This window comes from Baudoinia panamericana (genome assembly GCF_000338955.1).
Source record: "Baudoinia panamericana UAMH 10762 unplaced genomic scaffold BAUCOscaffold_13, whole genome shotgun sequence".
NCBI lineage: Eukaryota > Fungi > Ascomycota > Dothideomycetes > Mycosphaerellales > Teratosphaeriaceae > Baudoinia > Baudoinia panamericana.
In genome coordinates, this window is record NW_006911269.1 from 803,501 (window position 1) to 817,352 (window position 13,852).

The window sequence follows — 13,852 nt, forward strand, 5'->3', positions numbered from 1 at the left end:
CTGGATTCTCTCCTGTAGGCTGGAGGGGTGAAAGGTCTCAACCAAGGGCGCCATTTGACGACGTCCAAACGTGGTTGACGTAGTGTTCACTGTATTGACGAATTTCGAAGTTCTGGTCCGATCGTCATCTGCTGCAAGCCGATGGGCGGCCTTGGGCGATGATGCTTGCAGTGGGAATGAAAAATGGCAGAAGATCTGGGAAAGAAGCTTTTGGCGGAGGTTGAGGCGATTGGTTTAGACGAGGTAGGGCACTGGCTCAGATTGAATACCATCCACGAACTCGCCTAAGTAGTCACACTCTAGATCCTCCAGACGTTGAGGCTTCGTAATGCAGAACGGGAAGAGCACTTTCGCCTACCGCCGCTTGACCTTCTAATCCAAGCAGTGGCTAAAGCGAAGCCAGCAAATGCCCGAGAAAGGCCACCGCAACCACCAATCGTCGAGCTTACGTCAACTGGACTAGGCGGCGGCATAACGCACCTTCTCTACCACCTTACCGCCCTCGCTGTCCTCCCCATAATAAACGGCGGCAAAGAGTGCTGCGTAGTTGTTACAGACACTGCACGCTCCTTCTCAACTTCGGGATTGGCACAGCAGATCCAGTCTATCTTGAAAGCTCACGCAACTTCCAGCACCACAGCAGTCTCGGCCGAAGACGTTCTTCCGACAGCGCTCAAGCATGTCCATATATTCAATCCGCAGTCCCTCGCCTCCACCATCGCCACCGTTGACAGCCTTGCCGGCTACCTTTTCGACCCAACCCAACACTACTCTTTCGAGCGGGCTGTAGCCTTCATAGCACTGGATTCTGCCTCAGCATTTTACTGGCAGACTAAAGCCGAGGAAGAAGCGGCCAGGCTCTTGACCTCAACAGCCGACGCACCGTCACGCAAACCCTCAAGCAAGCCAGCAACCTATGCCAATCTCTCGACTGCCCTCCGCAATGCCTCTTGCACCTTATCCTGCCCGATCATTCTTATGACACAACACCTCAGCGCTGTGCCACAGACGCCTGATCAGCCTACTTCTCTCCGCCCAACCGTTCCGGCACCGCTCTCGCAGTTGCCGGACGTAAGCTTGATATGCTATCGAATTCCGATCCGCAAATTCCCAGCCGGAATCGGCTACGAGCAAGCTCTGCGCGAAGCGAAGGAGCGGCAACAAGCGGTTGATGAGGGACGGTTCTGGTGTGCAGTGGACGAGTGGGGCCTAAATGAAGGCATTGTGCAGAAGCTTAGAGACGGAGGGGAGACTGGGTTCGGATATCGTATCACGGGAGGAGGGTTGGTTTTGGAGGAGTGAGTTGCCGTACCTTCTCAGCCCACAGCTGTGTCCACGGGCATATCTATCATCTTCGTTGCAAAGCCCGATGATATTCGTGCAAACTTGCTAAGTTCTAGTCCCGTTCTTGAAGATAACAGCAAAGATTTCTCCTAATACCAGGCGCAAGTTCTGGCTGATAAGTGCAGCGGTTGAATCACTTCGACTCATCTTCCTCCCGTGACATCGATATTGGTGCCGGTCACATAGCTTGAGGCTGGCGACAGCAGCCACACAATGGCTTCGGCCACTTCATCCGCGCCGCCAGGCCTACCGAGCGGAGTCTGCTTGCCCAGGCGCCCTAACCGGTCAGGATCACCCGCAGAAGCGTGAATTTCGGTGTCGATGATGCCGGGTCTTACAGCGTTGACCCGTACGTGCTTCGGACCGAGCTCCTTCGAAAGACCAACATTAAGCGTGTCGATAGCGCCTTTGGAGCCAGCGTAGTCCACAAACTCATTCGGCGAACCAAGTCTGGCAGCAGCGGAGGAAACTAGGACAATACTACTGTAACAGTCCTCTTTTGATGCGCCCGGAAGACGGCGAGCTGCTTCTCGCGCACAGAGATACGCTCCTAGCACATTCGTATCGAAGACGAGGCGCAGGCGCTCCACGGTCATGTCGGCAAGGGCCATGGACTGAGCAGTGACACCAGCGTTAATAACGACGCCATTAGTTGGACCGAAAGCATTCTCCATAGCGTCGAACAATTGAATGACATCTTTCTCGTTGGTCACGTCGCCCTTGATGGCAATGGCTTTCCCGCCGGCCTTTTGAACGTCCGCAATGGCAGACTCTGCTGCCGAGGCATTGGTGGCGTAGTTGATGCCTACGTTCCAACCTCGCGAGCCTGCGAGAAGGGCAGTGGCGCGGCCAATCCCCCGACTGCCTCCAGTAATCAGTACGTTCATAGTCGTAAGTAGCGAAGTCGCTTAAAGGAGGAATTGGCCCCAAAGAGTGTCGAGCACAGACCCACGGTCATAGACACGGGCGGAACGGCCGCCGCTGCGGCCGTAATGACCCGCCTACAACGTGAACTTCTCGAAGTTTTATTGAAGTAATCGCGTGCGCTGCGCTACGCCGTCACTGGGTGGAATGGCAGCAGAAGTGCTGCCGCTGCCACCGCAGCGTGCCCCGCTGGGTCCTGCTCCGTTGACAGCAGATCAACGCTACTGGAGGACATTCAAGGACCAGCTTCTGCTTCCTTCGCCGCATAATGCAGGCGTGACTTCGATCACCGTGCCATCGTTCAACTCTACTGGCGCGCAAGCGGATACTTTCGCCGTGACATCTGGCGGTCGCGTGCAGATTTACAGCACGAAGACGAGGAAGCTGGTGAAAACTATAAGCAGATTCGGCGTAGATGATACGGCCCGCTCGGGCGTGCTGAGGCGCGACGGCCGCATATTGCTCGCAGGCGGTGACAGTGGCATTGTGCAAGCCTTCGACACTGGCTCGAGGGCGATCCTGAAGCAATGGCGAGGGGAGCACGCGCACAAGCAAGCTGTGCATGTTGTGAGATGGAACCCCAACGTGTTGACTGATTTGATGAGCACAAGTGATGACAGGACGGTCAGGGTGTGGGATCTTACCGAAGATGTCTCAAAGTGGACTGGCATTGGCCACGAAGACTATGTGCGCTCGGGTTGCTACATACCCGGACATGGCATGATTGCGACAGGCAGTTATGATCAGACGGTCCGCCTATGGGATACTAGGCAGTCCGGCACTGGAAAGCCGGCGCTGACTTTCAAGCACACGGCGCCGGTGGAGGATCTCATTCCTCTGGGTAGTGCTATGCTCGCGTCCGCCGCTGGCAACGAAGTCGCCATTCTCAACTTAGTTGCTGGGAAAGCGGATCACATTGTCCGCTCGCATCAGAAGACAGTCACGTCACTCGGTCTTGCTCAGAATGGCGCAAGACTCCTGACCGGTGGCCTCGATGGTCACATCAAAGTTCACAACACCACGACGTGGGAAGTCGCATCGGGACTTAAGTATCCTGCACCGATATTGTCCCTCGCTGTGGTCAGCTCTGGCGCTTTTGAAGCGGACCGTGAAGACAAGCATCTAGCCGTAGGACTCCAGACAGGTATTCTGTCCCTCCGGACACGTCTGGCTGGCACCGAGAAAACCAAGGCACGGGAGAAGGAAAAGAAGATGCGAGCACTGATCGCCGGTGAAGCAGATGAGTACGAGCGTAAGCAGAAGAAGAAAGACAAGCGTCAAGGCATACGCGCCCGCGATCGAGGCAAGGACTTTCGAGGTGAGGGCGCCGACATTATTATCGCTGGGAACGAGCGCACACGGCAGAAACTCCGGCCTTGGCAGCGAAGCCTTCGGGCGGGCAAGTACAGTCTCGCGCTCGATCAGGTCTTGAAGCCTAACCCTCGAGAAGGCTTCAGTAACGAAGATATGGTTACATTGCTCACCGCGCTTCGCCACCGTAGTGCTTTGCGCACAGCGCTCGCGGGTCGATCAGAGGAGCAGCTGATACCGGTCCTGCACTGGGTGTTGAAATACATCAACCACGCCGAGCATGTCAACCTCATCTACGATGTCGTGCTGCTGCTGCTGCACATATACAGTCCGCGGTTGGGCGAATGGCAGGAAGCGGACGATGATGAGGCCAGACAAGTTGTGGATCTCGTCAAGCGCATCGCACGGCGTGTGAGGAAAGGCGCAGACTACGCGGCTCAAGCTAGAGAGACTCTTGGAATGCTCGAACTTATGGAGATGGGCTGAGGAGGCGTACATTAAGGCTCCCCGAATTTACGAAAAGCAAGCACTCCTGTGCGCGCCACCAGTGCCTACACCGCCGCAACATCTCATCGTCCCAAGACCGACGGAGCATAACTTCTCGATCAGCCAACAGCAGGCCAACATGTGGACTCGAGAGCATCAGAACCGGCATTGCGACCTAGGCTGCCAGCCATCCGGGTTACTGGACTGGAAGACGGCCGCCGTGCTCAGTCACACGACGTCGACTGGTATCACAATTGCACGGTGATGTGCGTTAAGCTTTAGGTTAACAGATTGGACAATTAAAGGTTGTATGCAAGACGAAGAAGGCCGCTAGTGGCCCCTCGTCCGCTCAACCATCTGCATAAAAGTCTTCTGCCTCTCCTTCTCCCACGTGTTGAAACCCATAAACGTCTTCACCATCTGCACCGGCACCTGCTCGCTCTCCTCACCGCCTTTACTGAGACCCTCCCAGGCCTCTTCGGTAAAATCCTTGAGCGGCATACCAATGCTGCGGCCTCGGTCGCCCATCTCAGGCTGGTGCTTCTCATCGTGAAGCTCCGTTTGTACGGCCGGAGGGTACAGTTCAATGATGTTGACATTCGACTTCACTTCCTTGAGCTGTTGCCGTAGGGCCAGGATCATGTGGTGGAGAGCTGCTTTCGACGCGCAGTAGTTTGGGCAGTAGAGAATGGGGATCAACGCAAGACCCGAGGTAGTGTAGATCATGCTCGTGGGTTTGGGGGCTTGCTTCTGCAGATACGGAAGGAAAGCCTTGGTAAGGTGTAAGTAGGCGGTATAGTTGGTCAAGATCTCCAGCTCCGCGTTGTCGAGGTTGACTTTGCTTGGATCCGCCCAATTCATGTGCCGCTGCACGCCCGAGTTAAGGAACACGCAGTCCAGATCGGGGTGCTTGCTGAATATCTCCTCTGCGAACTTGGGGATTTGGTCCAGCTTGGTAATGTCGAAGACGGCGGTGTCGACGGTGGCCTTGCCGCTGGAGTGTTGCTTGGCAAAGTCATCGAGGTTCTCTTTGCGCCGACCTACTGCGATGACAGAGACGCCATTCTCGATGAATTTGGAGGCGAGGGCCCAACCTATGCCGGAGGTGGCGCCGAGGACAAGGACCTTTTTGTACTCGAATGGCATAGTGAGTATAGCTGTCTTGTCTGGTCTTTGGGAGAATGGGAAGTAAGTATAAAGAGGGGAAGAATTGTAACGATACAAGGACACGAGATCAATCACTACTTGCCGGTGAATATAGTCTACACCTACCGTCCTTGAAAAGAATGGCACCCATGATGTCAATTCCGTCGTGTCACTCGGATCTACGGTTAGCAGGGCGCTATCTCCGTCGCAGTCTATCTGGACGAGTCGAAAGTCAGGACCATCGTTAGATTCTGCGGAGTCATTCTACATGAGGTGAAATGATTGCCAAGGGGTCGTTTGAAGGACGATGAATGTGCGAAATTCACATACACGAAAGGATCATTTAAGTTGAGGCTCTCGTGGTGAGAAGCTCCGACTGCCGACACCTCAAGCCGCGGAAAATGGCCGGGACCGCAAGACGTGCTCTCCACGCCAGCTACCTTTAGTAGTGCCGACATCCACAGTAGTTGTTGGCGTGCTTGGCCGCTATCCGATAGTCGAAGGAAAGCCTGTAGTACTTCATGTATCCAATGGTAAGCTGGTCAGTATTCTTCCTTTCATAGCCACCTGCCAGGGACATTGTAACGATGTCGATCGGAACCGGAGATGACAGAGGACATCAACGGCCGGTGACTGACACCGTGGCTGGAACGCCTGAAGACACCGATATCGTCGAGCCGAACGAGAAGGCCACTAGCATACTGCCAGCGGCCACGAACAAGGCCATCCATGCCTCGCCTGACATTGCCCACAATACCGACCCGGAGAAAGGCGCCAGCTCAACCTCCGCCGTCCACCGCACAACCAGCCAAACCTCTCAACTCCCCCTTTCTAAAGCTCGCACAATCGGACTAGTGATCACCCTAACCGGCGCCGCCTTCCTAAACACTCTCTCCGTGCAAGCCGCCGTCATCGTCCTCCCCACCATCGGCCGCGACCTCTCCATTCCCACCGCGCGCCAACAATGGATCGTATCGGCCTACAGCCTCGCCTTCGGCTGCTTCCTGCTTCTCTGGGGCCGGCTCGCAGACGTCTACGGTAAACGGCTGATTTTCATTTGGGGTTCTGCTTGGGTCTGTCTTGTCACCCTTCTGTGTCCGTTCATACCCAATGAAATTGGGTTTGATGTCTTTCGCGGGCTGCAAGGTTTGGGTGCGGCGGCGAATGTGCCGACCGCGATTGGGATCTTGGGCGTGACCTTCCCGCCAGGCACGGCGAGGAACTATGCGTTTGCAACGTACTCCGCCGGAGCGCCTATGGGCAGCGTTTTCGGCAACTTATTGGGTGGACTCGTCGGGCAGTATGCGAGTTGGAAATGGATCTTCTGGATCCTGGCCATCATTGCGGCTGTTGTGACCGTCGCCGGACACTTTGTCATCCCCCTCCCCGTGATCCGACCTTCCGAAAGCGACGTCAAGAATGCAGTAGACTGGATCGGCGGAACAACCATCACGGTGGCCCTCTTCGCGCTCATGTTCGCTCTCACCGAAGGCAACGTCGTCGGCTGGGGCAAACCTTACATCGGCGTCATCATCGCCATCTCCATCCTCCTCATCGCGGCATTCGTACTCTGGCAACTGCACCTCGAACTCCGAACCCTGCGTCGACCGTTGGTGAAACTCACCATCTTCCGCAACGTGCGCGTCGCCGCCGCCAACTTCACCATGAGCTTGTTCTTCGCCAGTTTCAACAACTACCTCATCTTCACCACTTACTACTACCAGGACTACAAAGGCCGGAGCGCCATCGAGACAACCGTCCGCTTCATCCCGACCGGTGTTGTCGGTGTAAGCACCGTATTCGTAACGTCGCAAATCCTAGCCCGGGTGCCTATCAACTACATCCTTATGTTCGGAACCTTTTGCGTCACAATCTCCTCCCTGCTGTTTGCAGTGCCCATACCGGATAACGAGACATACTGGGCCTACGGCTTCCCGGCCATGTGTCTCTGCGTCTTCGGCGCGGACACTTTGTTCCCGTCACTGGTGCTGTTCAACTCGCACAATCTACCGAAGGAAGATCAGGCGCTCGGCGGCGCTATAATCAACGCGCTTGGGCAGGTGGGCCGAGCAATTGGCCTAGCTATCGCCACCGCGATTCAAGTCGCCGTGCAGGAGAGGAGACAGAGTTCGCGCAATGCGGCCGTGACTGGAGCGAGCAATCTGGGCAACCCTGCGTTTCTGGCTGGGATTCGGGCGGCGAATTGGTTTAGTGTTGCGCTGGGTGTGGTCGCTGTCGTGACGGTTACGGTGGCTTTCCGGGGTGCGGGTATCATTGGGAAGGCGAAGAAGTGAGCCAGTCCGGAATGGCTCGTCTTTTAGACCTCTAATGTCCAAGTACGATCCGATGAAAGCGCGACAGCGACCAACAGCAACCCCAAGACTGAAGGGGTTCACGATGCTTGCGAGCGCTCAAGTCCATGGTTTTCTGCTGCCATATATAAATCTGCTCCTGCGGGATTGGCCTGCCACGGTCGCTACAGAGGGGTTGTGGGCCGCGGTGACCTCAAACCACAGTCCACGGTCCACAGTTCACGGCCCGCGGTCCATAGTCCACGGTTCGCGGCAACGTGGAAGCATTGTGAATGGTTGCAGAGCGATCCAGGGACGTCTATAAAGGCAGTCACGAAGGCTTCATCCTCGCGGAACAATCCTGGAAGAACCACCGGTGGCGTATGGGTGGCTTGCTAGAGAACATGAAAGAAGTTCTCTGGAGTATGGATGAAAAAGCGTAGGCTGTGGAAGAGCAATGCCTAGAGGCTGCGCAAAGAGCGCACGTGGGCTGCGGGTGCATGCTGGTGGACTGTGGCAGATCGGCTTTGGGGCTCTGCAGGATAAGCTGTGAATAGCAAGAGGGAACGTCAGCGGATTGTGGATGAGCGTTCGTCAACGGTGGGACCAAATTGTGTGGACCGTGCCGGAGTGTCTTTGTGGACTATGTAGGTGCCTGCGTACGCTCCTTCGCGGAGAGAGCACTTCGACTTTCTTCTGCGACATGGCGGCGGACGAGGAGAAGGGCGATATGGAATGAGAAAGTCTTTCAATGATGAGCTTGATGAAAACGCAGTCCGTACCTTCCAGCGTTCTTGCCGTCCACACGGGTACGTCACGATGTGAATCTTCGATCTTTGTGGTCGTGTGGGTCTGTGGAATCCATGGTCTGTGAGTGAGTGAGTTGTGTCGGTGCTCAATTGAACACTTGACGAGGTCTCGATATACATGTATACATTTATAATTCATGGGCTACGCTTCACGGATTGACTGTACATATCATGTCATTGACATGGTGAAGGGAAGACTTAACAACGCGCAAGCAAGAGCATCCCACCACCCTTGTCCACACGCCTTCCTCCAGATCAGGACGGCATGGCACTCCATCCCATGACCCCTTTATTGACCATGGCCCACGGATCCATCTTAATTCCCCAGATCTCGGTCTCGATCCGGAATGCTCGATGGGTGGTACTATGATTTGTCCTTCCGAGTCGTCTTTGGTGACGGGCCGGTTAAGCTTGCATTTGACTGCGAAAGTGGGCGACAGCCGGTGTTTGGTTGAGACTGTCGACGTATACCTTTGTCGAGTTCCGTCAAGCAAAATCGAAGTGAGCAGCCTGCATGTTCAGGGCCGTCACTCTGTGTAGCTGCATTCCGGTTGGGCGGAGTTAGGTGGAGGCGACGAGAGCCGGTTGGTGGAAGCAAAGTGAAGCGTGATAGTCTTCACACTGGTTGAATAAACCCGTGTGTGTGATGTAGTCATCTTGTGTGTGCAAGTTCGTGTCGACATATATATCCCATGCGTCATTAGGCGCCCATAGCCAGTCCTGCTGGCCGTCACGCCGCTCTCCGAGTCGTCATGCCTATGCGAGGCACTAAACGCTGAAGGTCCCCTTCTCACTCGTCCGCTGCGAGATTTCGCAGATGAGCACGAAGACGAGGATGGAGAGCAGTAACCGCACCCGTCGTAGCATCGTCGTTGGCCGTACGCGTCGAAATGATGTGGTCTCGTGACACGTCCCGCTACTCGCTATACCGTGATTGCCCGAAACGGTGGGAGATTGACTGGCCGGCAGTCTTTGTTTTGGTTTGTGTGTTTGACAATGCCAATGACAACGACAATCAATGCTGATGAGGAAAGTAGTTGATGGAGCAGAGATGGGATGGTGATGTCGAGTGAATTGTTTGTTGGAAAGTTGGACAAAGCCACTCACGTGCGCACTTCTGCACGGGGCGACGAAGAAAGCGGGTTCGCCCCCACGCGCTATTGGCGGGAAGGGACGGGTGGACGGGAGAGCGGCGGGGTGGAAGCGCGGATCGTCGAGTTCGCATCGAGCCGGGGCTCGGAGAGACAGCGAGGCACTGGTTGGGCGGGTGAGGATTCGTTGGTATTGATTGAGACTCTCTTTCACTCAGTCACTCGCTTTCATCCGTCCCATTCGATTCGGATTCAGTTCATTCAATTCAATTCATCACGGCGAGTGAAGGCTCTCGGATTAGTGAGAAGGGAAGGATTGGGTGGTGGAGATTAAAAGTCGGCCAGACAAGGGCGGAGGGGAAAGAGATTACGGGGTACGGGGGGGTTAGCAGCAGCGGCAGCGACGTTGCTCACCAACGAAGAACAACGCGTGGAAGAGAGCACATCGTGACCGATCCGGCGTGAAGCGCAATAATGTCTCTCTCCCAGCGCAGCGCAATGGTGGCCGGTGGTACGTACAAATCTCACCGATTCCCTCCATACAGCCCCTCACTGACAACACTTCGCCAGACCTACTGCGCCGCTGCCTCCAATGCCCCACCACCACCCCGTCATGTCCCACATGCAAGTCCACCGAGATCTGCTCCCTCGTCCCCACCACCTGCGACGCCTGCGCCCACGCCACATGCATCCCCAACCCGTCGCCCTCCCCTCCCCGCTCCGGGCCCAACGTCGGCGCGATCGCGGGCGGCGTGGTCGGCGGGATCGTGTTCGTGGCTATCGTCGTCTTCTTCGTGTGGCGCTTCTGGATCAAGAAGAAGCGGCAACAGCAAGAGATGGAGGCAGAAGAGTGGGAAGAAGACGACATTGCGCAGCAGAAGGCCGGCCGGACGAGTGCGACGAGGTTGAACAGCATGCACGCCGCAGACGCTGTCAGTACGCGCACGAGAGGCAGTCTGGCGAATAGCATCCTCAGCCGCGCGAGCAATATCATCCAGATCGCGTATATACCCGGCGTGACCAACCGAAATGCCGGCACAGGAAGGAATAGTTTGTTAGGGACGGTGCCTGTGCCACCCATCCCAGCAGCACAGTCTGGAGACCGACCCGCCTCGCCGAAGAGTCCGCTCAGCAATGAGGGCGACGCGCTCTTCTTCCGGCCAGGAGATCTGAGGGATAGCTCATACTCCGCCGCATCCTCCTCCTTCCGCTCCGCCACCGAACGAGGAGGCAACAGGGACACGCAGTACACCCTCCGTCACTCCATTACCCCGTCCTTAGCGCGGTCGTCATTAGCAAGCGAGATGTACCACGACGAGCCCACAGCTGTACCCGCGACTACAATAGCGAGGGCAGCACCGAAAGTGGTGTCGATCAAGGGAGCTGAGTCCACGCGATCAACCACCCCTACAGAGAACGAGCGACCAACTACCTCGCCCCCGAGCACGGCGGGTCCGCGCATCCTGATCCCCGGCGAAAGACCCTCGACCGCCTCCGCCTCTCCTTCTACCTCCCCAGCGAGCTCAGTGAGAGGGAAAGCGAAGCAAGTTACCCTCGGCCCCGCCTCGACAAACGCAGGCAAAGGTCGCTTCCCCATCCGCCAACCCAGTGACGCGTCAACCCTTACCGCCACCTCCACTCTGAGTCGCGGCCAGCACATGCCCGCCATCTCCTCGCCGTTAGCCACGGCGGAGACGGAAACGGACGAGGACGAGGAAGAAGAGCACGCCCGAGCGCGCCAATCCCTGCTGAAACCCACCCACCCCGCCTCGAGCACGACTACGCCCACGGTCCAGCCGGCGGAGAGTCCCTTCTTTGATGCGTCGGAACGTTCACATATATCCCCTCCTCCTCCTCCTCCTCCTCCTCCTCCTCCTCCTCCCACATCTTCTTCTTCCTCTTCGCCTCCGCGCCCGAACCCATACGCGTCCATGGCTAGCTCGATATCGGGTGTCGACGAGCGAAGTCGCTCTCCTCCCCGACGCTGTGGCGGGGCGGGTGTGGGGAGGGGGTTGGGCGGGTTGAGCGATATTATTGAGGAGGCTACTCGCCGGGCTAGTAGGATTGATGGGAGTGGTGGGGGTGTGGGCCAGAGGGAGGGGAGTCCGTTTGCGGATCCGCGGTAGGCTGCGGGTGCGGGTGCAGGTGCGGATGAGTGGCGGCAAGGGGTTGGACGTGACCCTTTCTTTCGGACTGGAACTGGAGTGTCTCTGGATCTTCTTTGGATTTTCTTCATCACATTGGTAACGACCTTCTTCTTCTTACGAAAACTGGCGAGGATGAAGCGAGCAGCGGGTGGCGTTGAGAGTTTTATGCGGAGGATCACGACTTCATCTGACTGGTTGGCTGGCGGGCGTATTTGGAGTGCTAGGCGACAGCCAGGACCGGGCTGGGAAACCCAGCGCCTCGGAGCATATCCCAGGTTCTCGCTCTGCAAGGTGGATAAGGTTGGGATATGGTTGGAAAGATCTTACATTCAATTCTCACACTTGCTCCCCTCTGTGGCTCGCCTTTGCGTGAACAGGCCACTTTACCCAACAAATCGAACTTTACAGAACATATTCTACATCCATCTCAGCACACTCTCACACCACAAACCCACACCCCTTCTCCCTCTGCAACTTTCGCTTCCCTTCCGAAATACAACTCCATCATCCCCCGAACAAACTCCCTATCACCCTCACTCGAGCCATCAAGTCCCATCCCCCGAACCTCCTCCCCACTAATAACAATCGCGTCCTCCTCCACCCCGGTTTCGGTCTCATCATCCGCTTCCGCCACTATCTCGGCGAGCGCTTGCACGATGCGGTCGGTAAGGCGGTGGAAGTACGCTGTCAGCACCGTAGCGGTTTCTTGCGCTTCCTCCATCTGCGCAGCATCATCGTTCTTGGCGGAGGAAGGAGGAAGCGTCGTAGAGTTCGACAGGGCGTCGTGTAGGTCGGGAAGATCTTCTAGCAGTGACGCGTCGAAGTTTGTCTCCCCGTCCGCGGCTGCGGTCGCTTCGGCTGAACCGTAGGTAGCCCAGAACATTAGCGATGTGTAGGCTATGGCGGTCCAGGTTGGGGGTTCGACGACTTCGTGTTCGCCGTTAGTGAGGGGTTCGGTGGTGGGGCTGTGGTTGAGTAGGCTGTCTGTTCGGATAAGTGGTGCTTGTTCGTTAACGTCGGTAGCGTTGTCGTTGTCATTGTCGCTGGCTTCGTCTCGATAACGGTTTCGAGCGAGGCGGAGTTGTCTTAGCTCGCTGCGCAGCCGGCGATACCTACGCAAGTCGCGCTGGGTGGCTTTTATTATCTTGCCGTCTGATGTCCGTAACCGGGGCCATCTACGCTTGGAGCCGGATTCGCCCGGTGTAAGCTCGACCAGAATATCATAGAGTTGATGCTTCTCGCCGAGAATGTCGTCGGTGGATGTTGCAATGTAACCTGCCTTGTCCACGTTACTGGTGAGAGCGGGTATGTCGTTAATGCCAATGCTGAACAGCGGGTGCGAACGATGTATCGCCTCTGTGTTAGGCTGCAGTAGCTCCGTGGAGGCCGCCGGCAAGTTTGACAAAATGGACAGGATGTAGACTGCACTGCAATTCCGTTGCAATGGAGGCGCGCCGAGGAGGAGTATGCGCTTCCGGAGAAGCGCCGCTCGGTGTAGAGGGAAGATTAAGGGCCCGAACGAGTCGAGAAGTGACGACATGTAGAGGCTTGGATGGTCAGCAGCGGTAGTAGCGTCCAATCCTAGAACTGGCGTGGCATCGGAGAGTCCACGTTTCCGCTTCAGGTTGGCATTGACTGACCCGCGATGCTCGGTAGGAGACGATGATCGAGCGTCGCTCTTAGATCCTTGCTTGTGTTTCGTCCAGAATAGCTCCAGTGATCGCATGTCGTTGGGGTTGCTGAGATACTCGCGCGCAAGTCTTCTCAACTCGGGCGCATAGAGCCAGCTTCTCCCGAGTTTACCATAGCTAAGCGGTACGAGCGCTCCGACCGCACAAAACCGGGCATTGCGGTGTGTTTCATCTGCTTTCTCCTGCGCAAAGGCGCTGACCGCGGCATACTGGCCGTCGTGGATAAAATAGACTACATCACTTTGCACGCCATGGAGACCAGAAGGTAAGGAGTGATACTCGACGCCAGAGAGATCCAGATCAGATGGTACAGTCCTTTTCCAAGCGAGGGTGTATCTGTGTGGAACGTCCGTTAGGTGGCAAGTCGAATGAGGTGTGAATCTGAAGCACTCACGAACCCTACCCTTTGGTCGAAGACGGCAAGGAAGAGGGCGGCCACTGGTGGCGCCTGGACGTTGGTCATACCTGTACACTCAGGTAATGGCGAAGGTAACGGAGAGTTGAAGCATATCCTAGACCTACAGAAAGGAAGCGAGGGTCGCGAGCCCAGCTGAAGTGAGGTTGCTGCCTTAGGCTCATTGGAACTGCAGGCGACGACAAATCGACCAGCAA

At 56.4% G+C, this 13,852-nt stretch overlaps 7 protein-coding genes across 7 annotated transcripts; 4 read left to right on the plus strand and 3 right to left on the minus strand.

Moving 5' to 3' along the window:
- Window positions 1–183: 183 nt before the first annotated feature.
- Window positions 184–1,302, plus strand: BAUCODRAFT_27684 (uncharacterized protein; the record flags this gene model as incomplete). The annotated part of the gene is made up of 2 exons (XM_007682120.1): window positions 184–243; window positions 304–1,302. 2 exons carry the CDS (start codon window positions 184–186, stop codon window positions 1,300–1,302), a joined length of 1,059 nt encoding a protein of 352 aa, XP_007680310.1.
- Window positions 1,303–1,487: 185 nt separating this feature from the next.
- BAUCODRAFT_126379 (uncharacterized protein) lies at window positions 1,488–2,231 on the minus strand (the record flags this gene model as incomplete). Its single annotated transcript, XM_007682560.1, has 1 exon — window positions 1,488–2,231. One exon carries the CDS (start codon window positions 2,229–2,231, stop codon window positions 1,488–1,490), a length of 744 nt encoding a protein of 247 aa, XP_007680750.1.
- A 159-nt stretch (window positions 2,232–2,390) lies between these two features.
- On the plus strand, window positions 2,391–4,230 carry BAUCODRAFT_287415 (uncharacterized protein). Its single transcript, XM_007682561.1, has one exon. It carries the CDS (start codon window positions 2,416–2,418, stop codon window positions 4,063–4,065), a length of 1,650 nt encoding a protein of 549 aa, XP_007680751.1. The 5' UTR covers window positions 2,391–2,415; the 3' UTR covers window positions 4,066–4,230.
- Window positions 4,231–5,317, minus strand: BAUCODRAFT_287416 (uncharacterized protein). Its single transcript, XM_007682562.1, has one exon. The coding sequence runs from the start codon at window positions 5,209–5,211 to the stop codon at window positions 4,396–4,398; it is 816 nt and encodes a 271-aa protein (XP_007680752.1). The 5' UTR covers window positions 5,212–5,317; the 3' UTR covers window positions 4,231–4,395.
- A 264-nt stretch (window positions 5,318–5,581) lies between these two features.
- BAUCODRAFT_287436 (uncharacterized protein) lies at window positions 5,582–7,669 on the plus strand. The gene has a single exon (XM_007682563.1). The coding sequence runs from the start codon at window positions 5,799–5,801 to the stop codon at window positions 7,503–7,505; it is 1,707 nt and encodes a 568-aa protein (XP_007680753.1). The 5' UTR covers window positions 5,582–5,798; the 3' UTR covers window positions 7,506–7,669.
- A 2,037-nt stretch (window positions 7,670–9,706) lies between these two features.
- Window positions 9,707–11,752, plus strand: BAUCODRAFT_287479 (uncharacterized protein). Its single transcript, XM_007682564.1, has 2 exons — window positions 9,707–9,913; window positions 9,973–11,752. Exons 1-2 carry the CDS (start codon window positions 9,877–9,879, stop codon window positions 11,526–11,528), a joined length of 1,593 nt encoding a protein of 530 aa, XP_007680754.1. The 5' UTR covers window positions 9,707–9,876; the 3' UTR covers window positions 11,529–11,752.
- A 224-nt stretch (window positions 11,753–11,976) lies between these two features.
- BAUCODRAFT_126384 (uncharacterized protein) lies at window positions 11,977–13,703 on the minus strand (the record flags this gene model as incomplete). Its single annotated transcript, XM_007682565.1, has 2 exons — window positions 11,977–13,576; window positions 13,639–13,703. The coding sequence occupies 2 exons, from the start codon at window positions 13,701–13,703 to the stop codon at window positions 11,977–11,979; spliced, it is 1,665 nt and encodes a 554-aa protein (XP_007680755.1).
- Between the last annotated feature and the right edge of the window lie 149 nt (window positions 13,704–13,852).